Here is a 13,189-nt window from a genome sequence, read left to right on the forward strand (position 1 = left end):
ACGGTGGTGGTGATGATGTGGATCGTAATATGCCTCTCGTTGTGGCTGTGATGGCCTATGAGTCTGCGAAAAATGGCAAGCAAATGATCTTTTTTGCAATGAAAAACCGGCGGAAGGGGGGAAGAGTCAGTCACGGCATCATGCGCCACGCCGCGCGCGCGCCCGCGCCAGGAATGTCACATTGTCACGCTATATGCTGTGGGGCTTTGTTCTTTCCGGCCCTGTGTTTTTTGCTTTGTTTTGTTTTGTTTTATGCTTTTGTACGCTGCTGATGATGAGGATGGAAGTGGTTCGCGTCATCGAATCACCGAATCGGCCGCACTTTCCAGCTCAACTTTCCAATAGTGTAGTGCTGCTCCCGGTTTCGCACCCACCGAGGGTCCTCATCCGCACGCATCGCAAATGTCGGAGAAATTGATTGATTGTGTCATTAAATTGTGTGAAGCGACCGATCGAACGAACGAACTCGTCGATGCAATTTTCCAAAACAAGCATCCTCTTCCACCTTCTCTTCCGCTTCTCTCGCTTTCTGTCATGTCCATGTGCACACACACACACGCACACATGATGGGAGGCAAGCAGACCACAACCATCGGTTGCCACAATTCCCCAAAGTGCATCGGTAATTGTATCGATAGGCTACGTGGTTCCGGGTACTCTGCATCTGGCTGGTTCGGTGATACAAACCGACACAAGGGAGTAATTGGATGGCATATGCTTTTTTAATCAATTTTCAAACCCCCGCTGTGAACCCACTAACGCACCAGTTCCGGTTCAGATGCGCCGATACACACATTGCATTCCGTTCACCGCTCATTTGTCACTCGACTGTAGCCCGGCGGCATCCAACATTCGGAGGATTGATTTCAATTGTCCATAATTGATCATGGCCCTATCGGCGCTCGCTTTTGCCCGAGCGGAAGTCACATCGCTGCGGAAAATGCGAAAAATCGGTTGTCTCCGGCCTTGCATCATTCAAATTGGCTTCCGACCGAATGGCGTTAAGCAGTCGCGTGTCCTCATTTGCTGACGAATTGTCTGTGACGATACAGTGTGGTGCAATGAATGGATAATATTTGGCGCATAATGAAGGAGGTGTCCGGATTTCACAAAAATAGTTTTCAGCCCGAGAGCTGCCAATTGAAAAGAAGCTTCATTTGGGGCGTATCGAGCCATTATCACGTGGAAGTGATCTGTTTTTGCCAAGAATATGATCGCACGGAATGGTCCCAATTTCTCTAAAAACGTATTTCTGAATCAATACCATTAGAAATTGTCTACATCAGAAAAAATGCATATCATTGCACTGTGAAATGCAGGAAATTGTGAATATAATGATGACCATTAAAATAATGTAAGCTCTATTTAGCTAATTTTGTTTTATGAAAGTGCTGGAACGCTTCCCTCGTGGATGTGTTGACTAAATTTAATATTCGCTGATTGATGAATAACGAACCGATGCTAAATCTAGGGTAAGAATAAAGCCATGGTAAACCATTCTATCAAGCTATCAACTGTAGGAGATATTGTTTGAAATCCACAAAACATTTAAGAATCGGATAAGTGTTTGGCAAAGAATTAAAGTATGTTGCTTTAAACAGTGAACTGTCAAATCCATTTTCATTTATAGACAAAATCATTTTCTTATGAAACGCCACCATAAATCTATACCATAAATTTACAGGAAGATTCTCTTGTTTTACAGTTTAATACTGTTTTTTTTTGCAACACTTTGCACGAGGTTTACTTTGCAGCACTAACTAACTACTATGCGATTCACAAACAGCAACTATTGCGGCTATTATATGATCGAAAAGGCTGTAGTACCTCAGAGAAATTGTTTAACATTATCCAGCCAAAAAGATGTAAAAACAGTTCAATTGATACGAGATGTATACGAAAAAATAGAGATTTCATTACTAGAACTTTCTATAGGACAAGTGCACAGAGAAACCAACCATTTTAATCATGTAACCGCTTTAAATGAAGTAATTTATGAAATATATCCAGGCGTTCAAATTCTGAACAAAACCGCAAGCAATTACTATGATTTGAAAACTGACTAACTCGCAATGTAAATTTTACTAAGAAATACTCAATGTGCTGTTCCACCATAGAACTGTTGCAATAACTGTTTTCAACATGCTATCCCTTTTCATGTGTGATCGTATAAAAAAAAAATGAATGCCATTCCAGCGCCATCAGAAATTCATGCGCCGTTTTTGTAATCAGAATTTGTATCATTATAATATGTTTCACACGCTGGCTTGATGTGGTCAACGTGCCCTTTTTCAACGAATCAACCGCACTAATTTTGCGTTAAAATTATCCTTTTTGCCAGTCTTTGCAGGGTAATCCTACAGAAGCAGCCATACTAGACTAATTCAAAATGATTTGCATCAAAATGTTATTTACAAAATAGTCAATTAAAATTTGTATGTGAATGTCTGACTGAATTTGCATTTCATTGTCCGGTACTCGCACTTGCTTATTCCTTCTTGAATGGCCACTTCCAAATATCCAAGGACGGCATTTACCATAATAATTACGGACATTCTTCCCTGTACTAAATAAGCTAATTAAGTTATCGCAACCATCAACCAACACAAGGCAGCTGTTTCGACGTAGCCCTTTGATGACACCAGATGCACAATTTGTAAACGCTATTATCGATAGAATGATCAATCATATCATCCCAGCGGCAGCTGCTGGCAAAACGTTACAAACGAGAATGTCTTTAATCACGGGGCATATAATTGAAATCAATTTGCGTCCCACCAATTGCCAGAGCGCACCGGGCAATGCGGCTACCTGTCAAGAAGGCACTCGGCATGCCGTCTAGTGGTGGGCGGCACACCAAACGCACCGGCATTAGCTAGTACCGCAGGTAATTGCGATCGTTTTGAAATTAATTATGCCCTCAATGGTGCCACTATGCGGCATCTAGGCGTCCTGCTACCCTACCACCCAAACTATTGGCCACTCGCTATTGACAGATGAAAGAGCCGTGGGTCGCATCAGTGGAACAGTGGCACTGGATTGGCACACAAACCGATCGCTCCAATTATTATGCACCCAGCGGAGCAAGGCGCCGGGAGCAACTTTCGCATATCAACCACTCATCGATTAGGATGATGACGGCGACTATATGGTGATGGTGGTGGTGATGATGACGATAATGATGCCGGAAATGACGTTGCTGAAAATAAACCACAAATTTGCGAACCAAATTCGGATCCCACCGGCGGGTAGAGATGATGTGAGAGAAGCTATTAAAGCATGACTCGGCGCTCGAAGGCTCGTATGTGCTCGACCGTACAAACGGCCCAAACCTCGAGCCCATCTTCAGTGCAAAGCCTGGGCCGGGTTTAACTGTTCAGACGGAAGAGATGTTCCTGTGAGGCCCGTGACCCTCGCTATAATCAGCAAACATGAGTAGCCCCACTCGAAAGGTGATCGCTTTTCTTCTGAAAATTAGCTGATAAGTGAATTTTCCAATCCGGACAACCGAATAAACTGCCTCCAACCGTTAGTTTTTTTTTTTATTGTCATGTTTTGAACCCCACATCAGCATCCGGTCCAGTGAGTAGAGCAGGGAGAGAAAAGGATAGAACGAGCCATTTCGGTTAATAGTGTGTGCCAAAGTATGCTAAATGCCTTAGCATCGTCATCATCCTCATCATCTTTCGTTGGGTTAGGCAGAGTGTGGTCAACAGATTTGTATTTGCCGGGCGCTATTCGCAGCAATATTAGAGAACATCCTTTCCAGCGTTACGCCCGATACGCAAACGGATACGAATAGGAAGTTATTGATTGAGTGGCGAAACCCTGTACTCTGTATCGGGTTGATATTGAAATCGGAGGCTTCAAGATTCCAGCGTAGAACCTTGAACAAGCCTGAGCCTTGTAAGCCTCGGCTTAGACTTTCGTTCGTCGATACATTCAGATACTGGACAGAAAGATAGCGAGCCAGGGCGAGAGAGGGTGAGGGAGTGTGTGCACAGCAAGGGAGGATGCCGGTTCGTATACACACACACTTAGTTCACTTTGAAATCCCTTGGATCAAAGTTGGAAAGAATACTTTTGTATCGGAACGCTACGCAGCTCGTCGAAAATCCTTCTTCCAGCAACCAGCAAGCTATTGTACTGGGAAGGAAAGCTGCTGGTGTTGTTGCTGGAAGATTCAGATCGTCGCCTGCTTTGCTGTCCACGTTTTGCTCCGGTACATCATTCAATGCCACGCGCGTTGTGAGTCTCTGATGATGAAATGATTCGCCGGACCGTGTACGGCGAGTCCTTCAACGAACGGGACCGTAATCGGCTACAAGGTAACGGCCAGGACACCCACAGCAGCTTGAGCTGGACATGGATCATCCATGGTTGGTGGGACGGACCCCACGGTCCCAGCGAAACGGATCATTTCCCGTCCTTGGGTCCAACGCAGTGAGCCCGAATCCCGGACACCATTCAGTGCATCGAACAATCCGGTTGCCTACTGCTGCTGTATGTGTTTGCAAGTGTGATACTGGATCCCAGTAGCCCCTGAAGGATGCGAGCGATGGAAGAAAAGTATTGAAAGGACTCCAGCTACTCGTCACTTACGGAAATGAAGACTACTTCCGAGCGACAGTATTTCTCGGTAAGGGTATGTTGTTGTCGTTGTTGTTGTTGTTGTTGTTGTTGCTGCTGCTGCGTGTTGATCCTGTGACAACGAAAGGATGCTGCTGCCAATTCCTTCGTTCTCTGGATCCAATCTCTAAGCTCACCACCACCACCACCACCACCACCATCACTGCAACCGTAAATAGTGCCAGGAAATTGCTCTACATCGGCCGAGCGCGCCACGTCCACGACGAGAGGTCCCGAGGTGTTCCGGGAACGTCAATCAACACACTCCCGCCGTTCGCGTGCAATGAAAAGGACCCAGAAAGAAATAGACGTAGGGAAAAAAAGCGACAACATTTCTTTTGATGTGCAGCGTCGTGCGCCAGTAGGCTGCGGTAACCAACAGCCAACAGCCAGCTAGTGCTAAAGCTCCCCGTTCCTTTCCGGCCAGATACGAATGAACAAAGGCAAGCGAACAAATAGAGCCCACAGGGAGACAGGAAGGAAGAGGAACCGGGAGTGGAAATCCATCCAGTGAGCCAAACAAACACACAGCACGCGCGTAGAATGTACGTGCGTGAGGATTGATGCTGGTGCTGATGGTGTTGGCGCAATAAAGAGAGGCGGAAGCGGATATGATGGAATGCCAGCGTGATGTGTTGTGGCGCCATGAATGCGCCATGTGATCACGATGGCGACGGCGTGCGCTTGACGGCGCACGCTATTTGCAAGATGCTGTGGAATGTGTCATAAGGTAGCCATTTCTGTGCTTTTTTTCGCTCATTCATTTCTCTGTATGCAAGTTGTTCCGGAAGTGTCCTTTCCCCTGCTGGACTGGTCGTTGGTGAATCGGATGCAATACAGTCAGAACATGGCTGCTATGTCAGCAATATTGTCGCTGCAGAGGGTTTGATATTGGACGCCGAGCGAAACCTGACAATAGTCAATAGCACTTCATTGTGCTTCATGGCCATGAGGCTTCGCTGGAACGATGTTCGTAGGCTGCACTGGAAATAAAGAACCCGACTGCATTGACAGCTTGAACGCACACGAGCATGGAAGGAATAAACCATTCCATAGGGATTCATTGCCAACGAATAGGTTATTGAAAATGTTGGGATAATGAAATGCTTCATTCTAGAATAGGCCATAAAAGCACCCAAGGGCATCCGGCCACTTTAATTTATCATTCCCACGAGGTTGTGTCCTGGGTTTTAAGACGTAAGAAATGTAATCAAATTGCATTTCTTTTAATTGCTTTGGTCCAATATTTTTTAGGGAAAGCGAAATTTTTACTGTTTCCTGTTAATCGCATGTCAACGGATTTGACCACGTGGTGAAATTATCGGACCCATGTACGGATTGCTACCATTTCCTCCATTAAGTTAACCTCCAGTCTCCACTAGTCATTGTTTAATCCCCCTGTATGTGCATCCTTGCATCACCAGCATCGGGCAGATAGTCCCAATCACAATTTGGCTTGTTGGCAAATTAACGTTTGCACCAATTCCGAAGGCCAAAATGTCGCACAAACACACCCTACGGCGCATATCGGTGGAAAATTGATTTATGGCTTGACATAACACGCCTGGCCGTTGCACTATGAAGTGGCCAATATGGAGGCCCGGTATGTATTTCCATTAAATGTTTGTCATTGTTTAAACATAAACATTAGTCTGCACTGACTGGGACGACATTCACGACCGTTGTTTAGCTTCGTTGTAGGGTGGACAAGCAGAAACCGCAATTCGATCGCAGTGTATGGCCATTTGGACAACTGTTTAACAATGCGTGCCTAGCGTGGGTATTGGGGTGAGAGGAATCAGATTTCGACAGACTTGTAGTTGCATTGTGTTTTGATAGTAAATTGACAATATGGGAGCGTTGATTGATATTATAACTAGGACTAGGATCGGTCGCTTCGTGTGCTCGGTTGTCGAGAGATAGTTAACTAGCTAGCCATCAATAGGAGCACACAATGGGCACATGATTAGCTGTTGCTGCATCCAACTATGAGTCAGCATATCAGTTACTTCAATATTGCAAAATGTAAAATTTTATTTTGTATAGAAACCCTAGACTTAATCTGATAACTAGCCAGCCGTTACTACAATAGCCAGTAATACTTATATGAAACTCGAAACTGGGAGAATTGGCATTAAACAGCCGCCTGTGCCAAACCGTTTACAGCCCACTAGCATAGTTTAGAAGTAAATTAAATACCTTAACTATAAACGATCTCGATGAATGGAGAAGTTGTTAAAAACTATATCGAGAAGTCCCAATCCACGGGATTCAATCCAACTCTATGCTCGATTGTCTAATCGTACAGCATAAATACAATAACTTCCTCGTCCAGCGCACCACCTCCTCTGCGCTAAAGTAAATGATAAAGCCTCAAAGCCTCCCCCGGCTAACCAACCAACCAACACAGCCTCTCAGGTGGCAAGAACTCTCAACGGCCTCTCCGCCCACACAAGGGATCAATGTTTACTATGGCGTCGTGCCCTCTGCCTAGTGGCTCTTGCCGTTCGCCTCGAATCACCTTCCGCTACCCAGTGGAAGATGTCGATGAAGAGATCAAGACGTGTGCCTTGCATTGCGGAAGAATGTCGTATCCGTACTCCCGACGTATCGGCCGCTTCCGCTTCCTCGCAACCCACTGATCGATGGTCGATGATGCGCAGTGTGCGTGATCGGTGCTGTGACCATTGGTTAAGATTATGAGCTGCTGCACCACCAGCGTTGCTGCTGGTGGTGGTGGTGGTGGTGGTGTTGATGTGATGTTTATGAGAAGCTGCGGTGACGCTGTTGTTCCAGGACAACGCCCTTGTGGCATGTCGGTGTGTCGGTTGACTGGAGCGAGCAAAAAGTGAAGCGGATGCGGTCGGAGCAAGGGAACGATGTAAACGCGGATCATCCCCATGGCCCGGGGTTGTAACAGATGAATGATTAGCTCGCTCCGTAGCACCCATTGTGGGTACTTTCTGGGTGTGGCTGTGATTGCGGTCAGCAGAATGATGATGATGTTGATGATGCTGATGATAACGATGACGATGATGATGATAATTATGAGACTGATACGGCGCAGCCTCCGGGGTTTGTGGTGGAAAGCGTACTCGGTGTTCTTGGTGACGCTGGTGTTGGTGGTGTTGGTATTGGTGGTTGGGGAATGATTGTTGTAATCGTGTTTGGGCTAGTGTGGTGGGGATAGACCTCACCGATGGGTCTGCGGTCGCTTTTGCGGTGGTGTTGTTACTCGGTGAAACCGGAAGCGGTACAGCGGATGGTGGTATCCCATGCCAAATGGTATGAAAAACAATGTGCAGTCTGCTGCTACTTACGGGATAGTGACCATCGAGCCGCACCGGCGGTTTGCCCGGACAGATGAGATACGATTCGTGGTTCTCCAAGCGGGCCAGCTCGCCCGATTTAGGGCTAGCCATCGACGGTGTACCGACCGAGGGGGGTCTCCGTTCCACCACTTCCACCACTGGTGCCACTGGTGGAGATAAAAGGGGGCGAGCGTGGAGGGGTTAATGCCATAGTTCGGAAGTGGCTTTACAATGACACCAATGATTGGCCGGTTGGGAAGGCTTACCTTTTACCACGATCCGGAAGTTACAGTTGGCACTCAAACCGTCCGCATCGGTTGCGATGTAGTTGATGTAATGAACACCAGCCGGAAGTGGTTGGCCGGGTGTGTTGGATTTGTAAAGCTGCTTGATTTCGATGTGGGATTCAAACTTCGGTTCTGGCCAAACTATGGAGCGCGACTGCTCACCACGCTCCAGCTGTACCTCGAACGACTCGGGACATTGCAACACAGTTGGTGGTTTTCGCTCTGGAAAATGTAATGTTATGATCAGTCAGAGTGTTTAACGTATATCTTATCGTACGGAAAATATATGACGCTTAAGGCTAGATAATTCATTTAGCGTGTCCTTGACAATGATAATCGCCTTTAGAGGATCGATAGAGGAAAAAATTCAATCGATTTTCTGAACAATCAGTAGTCCAACGATTCTTTTGATAAATTTTTTTAAAACTGATTTGGATACTGATTTTTCAATAAAATGATACATTTTACACTTTGCTTCTTATTTACTGAGTTACAAAAGCATTAGTTATTTTAGTCATACAGTGTGTATAACAGAAGACCCATACATTTGACTAACTGGATTGTTGACCTGTTTAATTTGATTTAATGTTTTACATTAAAATGACCAAATACCACAAAAATAAGAAAGAATTTCTTACATTTATCCTCCGGCTTTCGACTTCTTCACCAAAAGGCTAACGAATGAACTCACCTCTAATTCTAATCACCACCCGGCAAACATCGTTCACATTCGAGGTCGGACTGCGGGCACGGAACGTAACGATCGTCTCACCAGCCTTCAGTTCCGCCTGCAACTGCTTGCCCCAGACCGGATGTGCGTCCACATCCTGATGCCAATCGACATTCGTTTTCGGGCGCTCGAACCGTATCAGCATCGAGTACTGTCCAAGTGGCAGTACCTCGTGTACGTCCGGAGGGCACTGAATGTACGGTTTAACCGGCGCGCTCGCTGCAGGTGGAGCCGACGTAGGAATGGCCGTTGGTAGTCCAGTGCCAATCGGCACACACTGGAGATTCGCATTGGGGACCCACGCCTGCGTTAGATTGCAGACGACCATATTCTTCCCCAGCGGCTTGAATCCTGGATTACAGTGCAGCCTGCACCGTTCGTTTGAGAAGATCTTACCGGCCGTACAGGCAACGGGCAGGATGACACCATTCGATGGGCGGCTAAGCTTAGGACAGGCCAGTGCTAGTAACAAATGGAAGAAAACAATACGAATTAGGCCATCGGAATGCTCGCTATTGCTGCCGTAGTCCCTACTTACGAACACAGATCGATTCCCCTTCATCCCACTCGCCAGTCCCATTGCAATGCCGTACCGCTGGTCCGTGCAGCTTGAAGCCCTTCTTACAGGTGATGATACACTTCGAGCGATAAAAGTGCTGCGTCTTATGGCGTGACCGTGTACAACGAATATCTGCATTCCGGGGAGGAGCCAGTGGTTTACATTTATCCTGTAGCTCAATACAGCTTCGCCGATCCGGACTTAGCTTGTGTCCGATCGGACAGGTACAACGGCTACCACCGGCCGTATTGACACACTGTCCCTTCGCACCACAGCCCCCATTATCCACCAGGCACTCGTTGATGTCGATGCATTGTCCCAGTTCGTTCTTTTCGTACCCCGGATAGCACTCGCAGCGATAAGAACCCTCCAGGTTGACGCACCGTTGCTGACAGTTGTGATCCTTCGGCTGAAGACACTCATTGTGATCGATACATGTCGCCTGGTTGGTGCGATTAAGCATGTACCCTTCCCGGCACGAACACACCGGTTGTCCTGCCTTCAGGGTACAGTAGTGCTGGCATCCACCGTTGCGTAGCGCACAAGGGTTCGATACCTCGCAGGTTTCATTATCGGACACCATCAGACTATACCCCGGATGGCAAGCGCACCGATAGCCTCCCTCGCGATTGATACACAGCTGGCTACATCCTCCGTTCAGTACCGCACACTCGTCGATATCTTCACATGTCGCCTGATCCTCACCGAGTGTCATACCCGCTGGACAGCGGCACTGGAAGCTACCCTGAGTGTTTTCACAAATGTGCGAACATCCACCGTTGAAGTTATTAATCCGACACTCGTCAATGTCCACACAGGTGATCTTATCGATATCCAAGCGCAATCCCGAAGGACACAAGCACTCGAACCCTCCGATCGTGTTGACGCAATCGTGCGTACACCGATGCTTCTGGTTGGTAACGTCGGCACACTCGTCCACATCCGAACAGGTCCGATTGTCGGCCGCTAGACGATGACCATCGGGACATCCGCAATGGTACGATCCGATCGTGTTAACACAATGATGCTCACAGCCACCTTGGTCCGGTAGTGCGATACATTCGTCCACATCTTCACAGCTTAGTCGATTCCGGCCTAGCTTAAATCCTTCCGGACATTCGCACTCGTACGCACCGGGCACATTCACACACCGATGCGAACAATCGTGCGTACCATCGGTACACTCGTCCACATCGACACAGGTTCGTCCATCTTCCGCCAGCTCGTAGCCGATCTCGCAAGTACACCGATGGCCTCCCGGTAGATTGATGCAGATGTTGGAACAGTTTCCGTTCTCCACGATACACTCATCGATATCACGGCAAGTGTGACGATTATGGTGTAGCTCATGTCCACCCGGACACAGGCACTGATAGCTACCGGGTGTGTTATGGCACTCGTGCGAACAACCACCATTTCCGCGGCCACACTCATCCACATCAACGCACGTCTTCTGGTGTTCCGACTCCAGCTGGAATCCCCGCGGACAGGAGCAGGTCACGACGCCATACTCATAGTGGCAGGTATGCGAGCAGCCGCCATTGTTCAGTTCACACTCGTCCACAAAGTCACAGGTCTGCTCGTCCTCCTTCAGGAACAGTCCTTTCGGGCACGAACACTGATGACCACCGAGCAGGTTGATACAGACATGCGAACAGTTCCCATTGTGATCTTCACACTCGTTCACATCGACACAGGTGCGCTGGTTCTCGGCCAACCGATACCCCGCGTGGCAGGTGCAGTAGTACGATCCGGGTGTATTGTGACAATTGTGATCACAGCCTGCTCCGTGCTGGAAACTGCCACACTCATCTCGATCGACACAACTACGACCATCGCCTTCTAGCTCGTAACCCTCGAAACAGCTGCACCGATAGCCTCCTTCGTAGTTCAGACAACTCTGCTCGCACTGCCCATTGTCCGTTTGGCACTCGTTGATGTCCTCGCAGGTGCGTCCATTCGCTCCTAGCTGCATCCCGGTCGGGCAGAGGCACATCTGCACACTGGCTGGATCGCAGGTATGCGAGCAACCGCCATTATTGTATCCGCACACGTCGCTCACCTCACAAGTTTTGCCATCCTCGGCCAGCTCCATATCATCCGGACAATCGCAGTACGTCTCGCGGTTGTAGAAGGTACAGATGTGCGAACAACCCCCATTATCCTTCCGACACAGGTCCATCTGACGGCAGATACCGTACTCATCGAGCTCGCGGCCCTCCGGACAAACACACTTGTAGCTACCGTACGTGTTGCGGCACTCCAGCTCACCGCATACACCCTCCAGTTCGTTCGTTTCACGTAGACATTCGTCTACGTCGTCGCACGTCTTGCCATCACTGGACAGGGTCAATCCAACCGGACAGCTGCACCGATACGAACCCGCCGTATTGTGGCACTCGTGGCTACAATCGTGCCGTCCCAGCTGACACTCGTCCCGATCATGGCAGCTGTGATCGTTCTGGACGTACCCATCGGGACACTCGCATCGGTAGTCACCGTCGGCGGTGTTCCGGCAGCTTCCCGGCTCACAACGTCTCCGTTGGCTCTCGTCACAGTTATAGGCACTGCGGCACGTCTTCTGGTCTACCTCATCCAGTAGCAAACCGTCGGGACAATGACAACGGAATCCTTCTACTTCATCGACGCACTCGTGCGAGCAGCGCGTCTTGTTGGGATTCTCGTACAGATCCTGGCAAAAGTCCCGTACACACGTACGTCGATCGTTGTTTAGGTGGTACGTCTCCGGACAATGGCACTCGTACGAACCGATCGTATTGTGGCACTCGTGTGAGCAAATCGTCGAACCATGCCGTTCTCCTTCTTCATCATCCTCACCAGCTCCATCGCCGTTGGCACACTCGTCCACATCGACACAGTGCTTGTCATCGTCGGCCAGCTCGTAACCGGCCGGACAGGTGCACTGATAGCCACCGTACGCGTTCTCGCAGTAATCGCATCCATGTTCCTGCTCTTCACATTCGTTGATATCTGGAGCGAGACACAGAGACAGAGAGATCGTTATCGAGAAACGTAGGGTTAGACATTCCACTTCCAACGTATCGACAATATGGCTGACAAATGGATTCGGATCGACTCTGGTCGATTTCGGCACTCTAGCAGCGGGATATGTCACTTGATACGAGGGGCCGAGAAATTTGATCTCTCACCGATAATGACACTGGAATGCAATTAGCCTCGTGCACTGAATTTCAACCTCCATTATCAACCGGTTCCGGTGCAACGCGTCTGAAGCCCCAGATAACTGGAAATCAATAATCGGTCCCTCCACAAAAGGCAACAATAATTCTCTCCGCCTCAGCCGAGTGATTGAGAATCGATTTTTATGCTAATAACCGAAAGCGTCAGTCCACCCACGGAGCATGGTTTCGGAGAGACGGTATTGCGGGAATGGCCTGCAACCGTTAAGCCGTTGATAATGGTGCGCATCTGGTGGTGTCGTGATACGATGCAGCGAAGGTAGCGGGTGTTTATCGTTATTCGGAAACTGTAAGCCCATCACCATACGGTGTGGTGCGTTTATGTGATCGAAGTTATAAAATTCGATCAAATAATGGCCGACAATAGATGCTAGACGCTCGTACACGTTCAGCCCATTGTAAAGCGATTATCTTAGCGCGGTACAATATCATTAGACCTCGAAACGTATGTT

General features: G+C 48.3%; 1 protein-coding gene across 1 annotated transcript in view; it reads right to left on the reverse strand.

The window, feature by feature from the left end:
• The window catches only part of LOC125955512 (fibrillin-1), a 66,729-nt gene that overhangs the window by 12,009 nt on the left and 41,531 nt on the right, over nucleotides 1-13,189 (reverse strand). The window contains 4 exon segments of the mRNA XM_049686646.1: nucleotides 7,950-8,076; nucleotides 8,179-8,449; nucleotides 8,919-9,419; nucleotides 9,496-12,507. Coding sequence (XP_049542603.1) covers nucleotides 7,950-8,076; nucleotides 8,179-8,449; nucleotides 8,919-9,419; nucleotides 9,496-12,507 — 3,911 coding nt within the window.

Source organism: Anopheles darlingi, chromosome 3, assembly GCF_943734745.1.
Source record: "Anopheles darlingi chromosome 3, idAnoDarlMG_H_01, whole genome shotgun sequence".
In the NCBI taxonomy this organism is placed as follows: domain Eukaryota; kingdom Metazoa; phylum Arthropoda; class Insecta; order Diptera; family Culicidae; genus Anopheles; species Anopheles darlingi.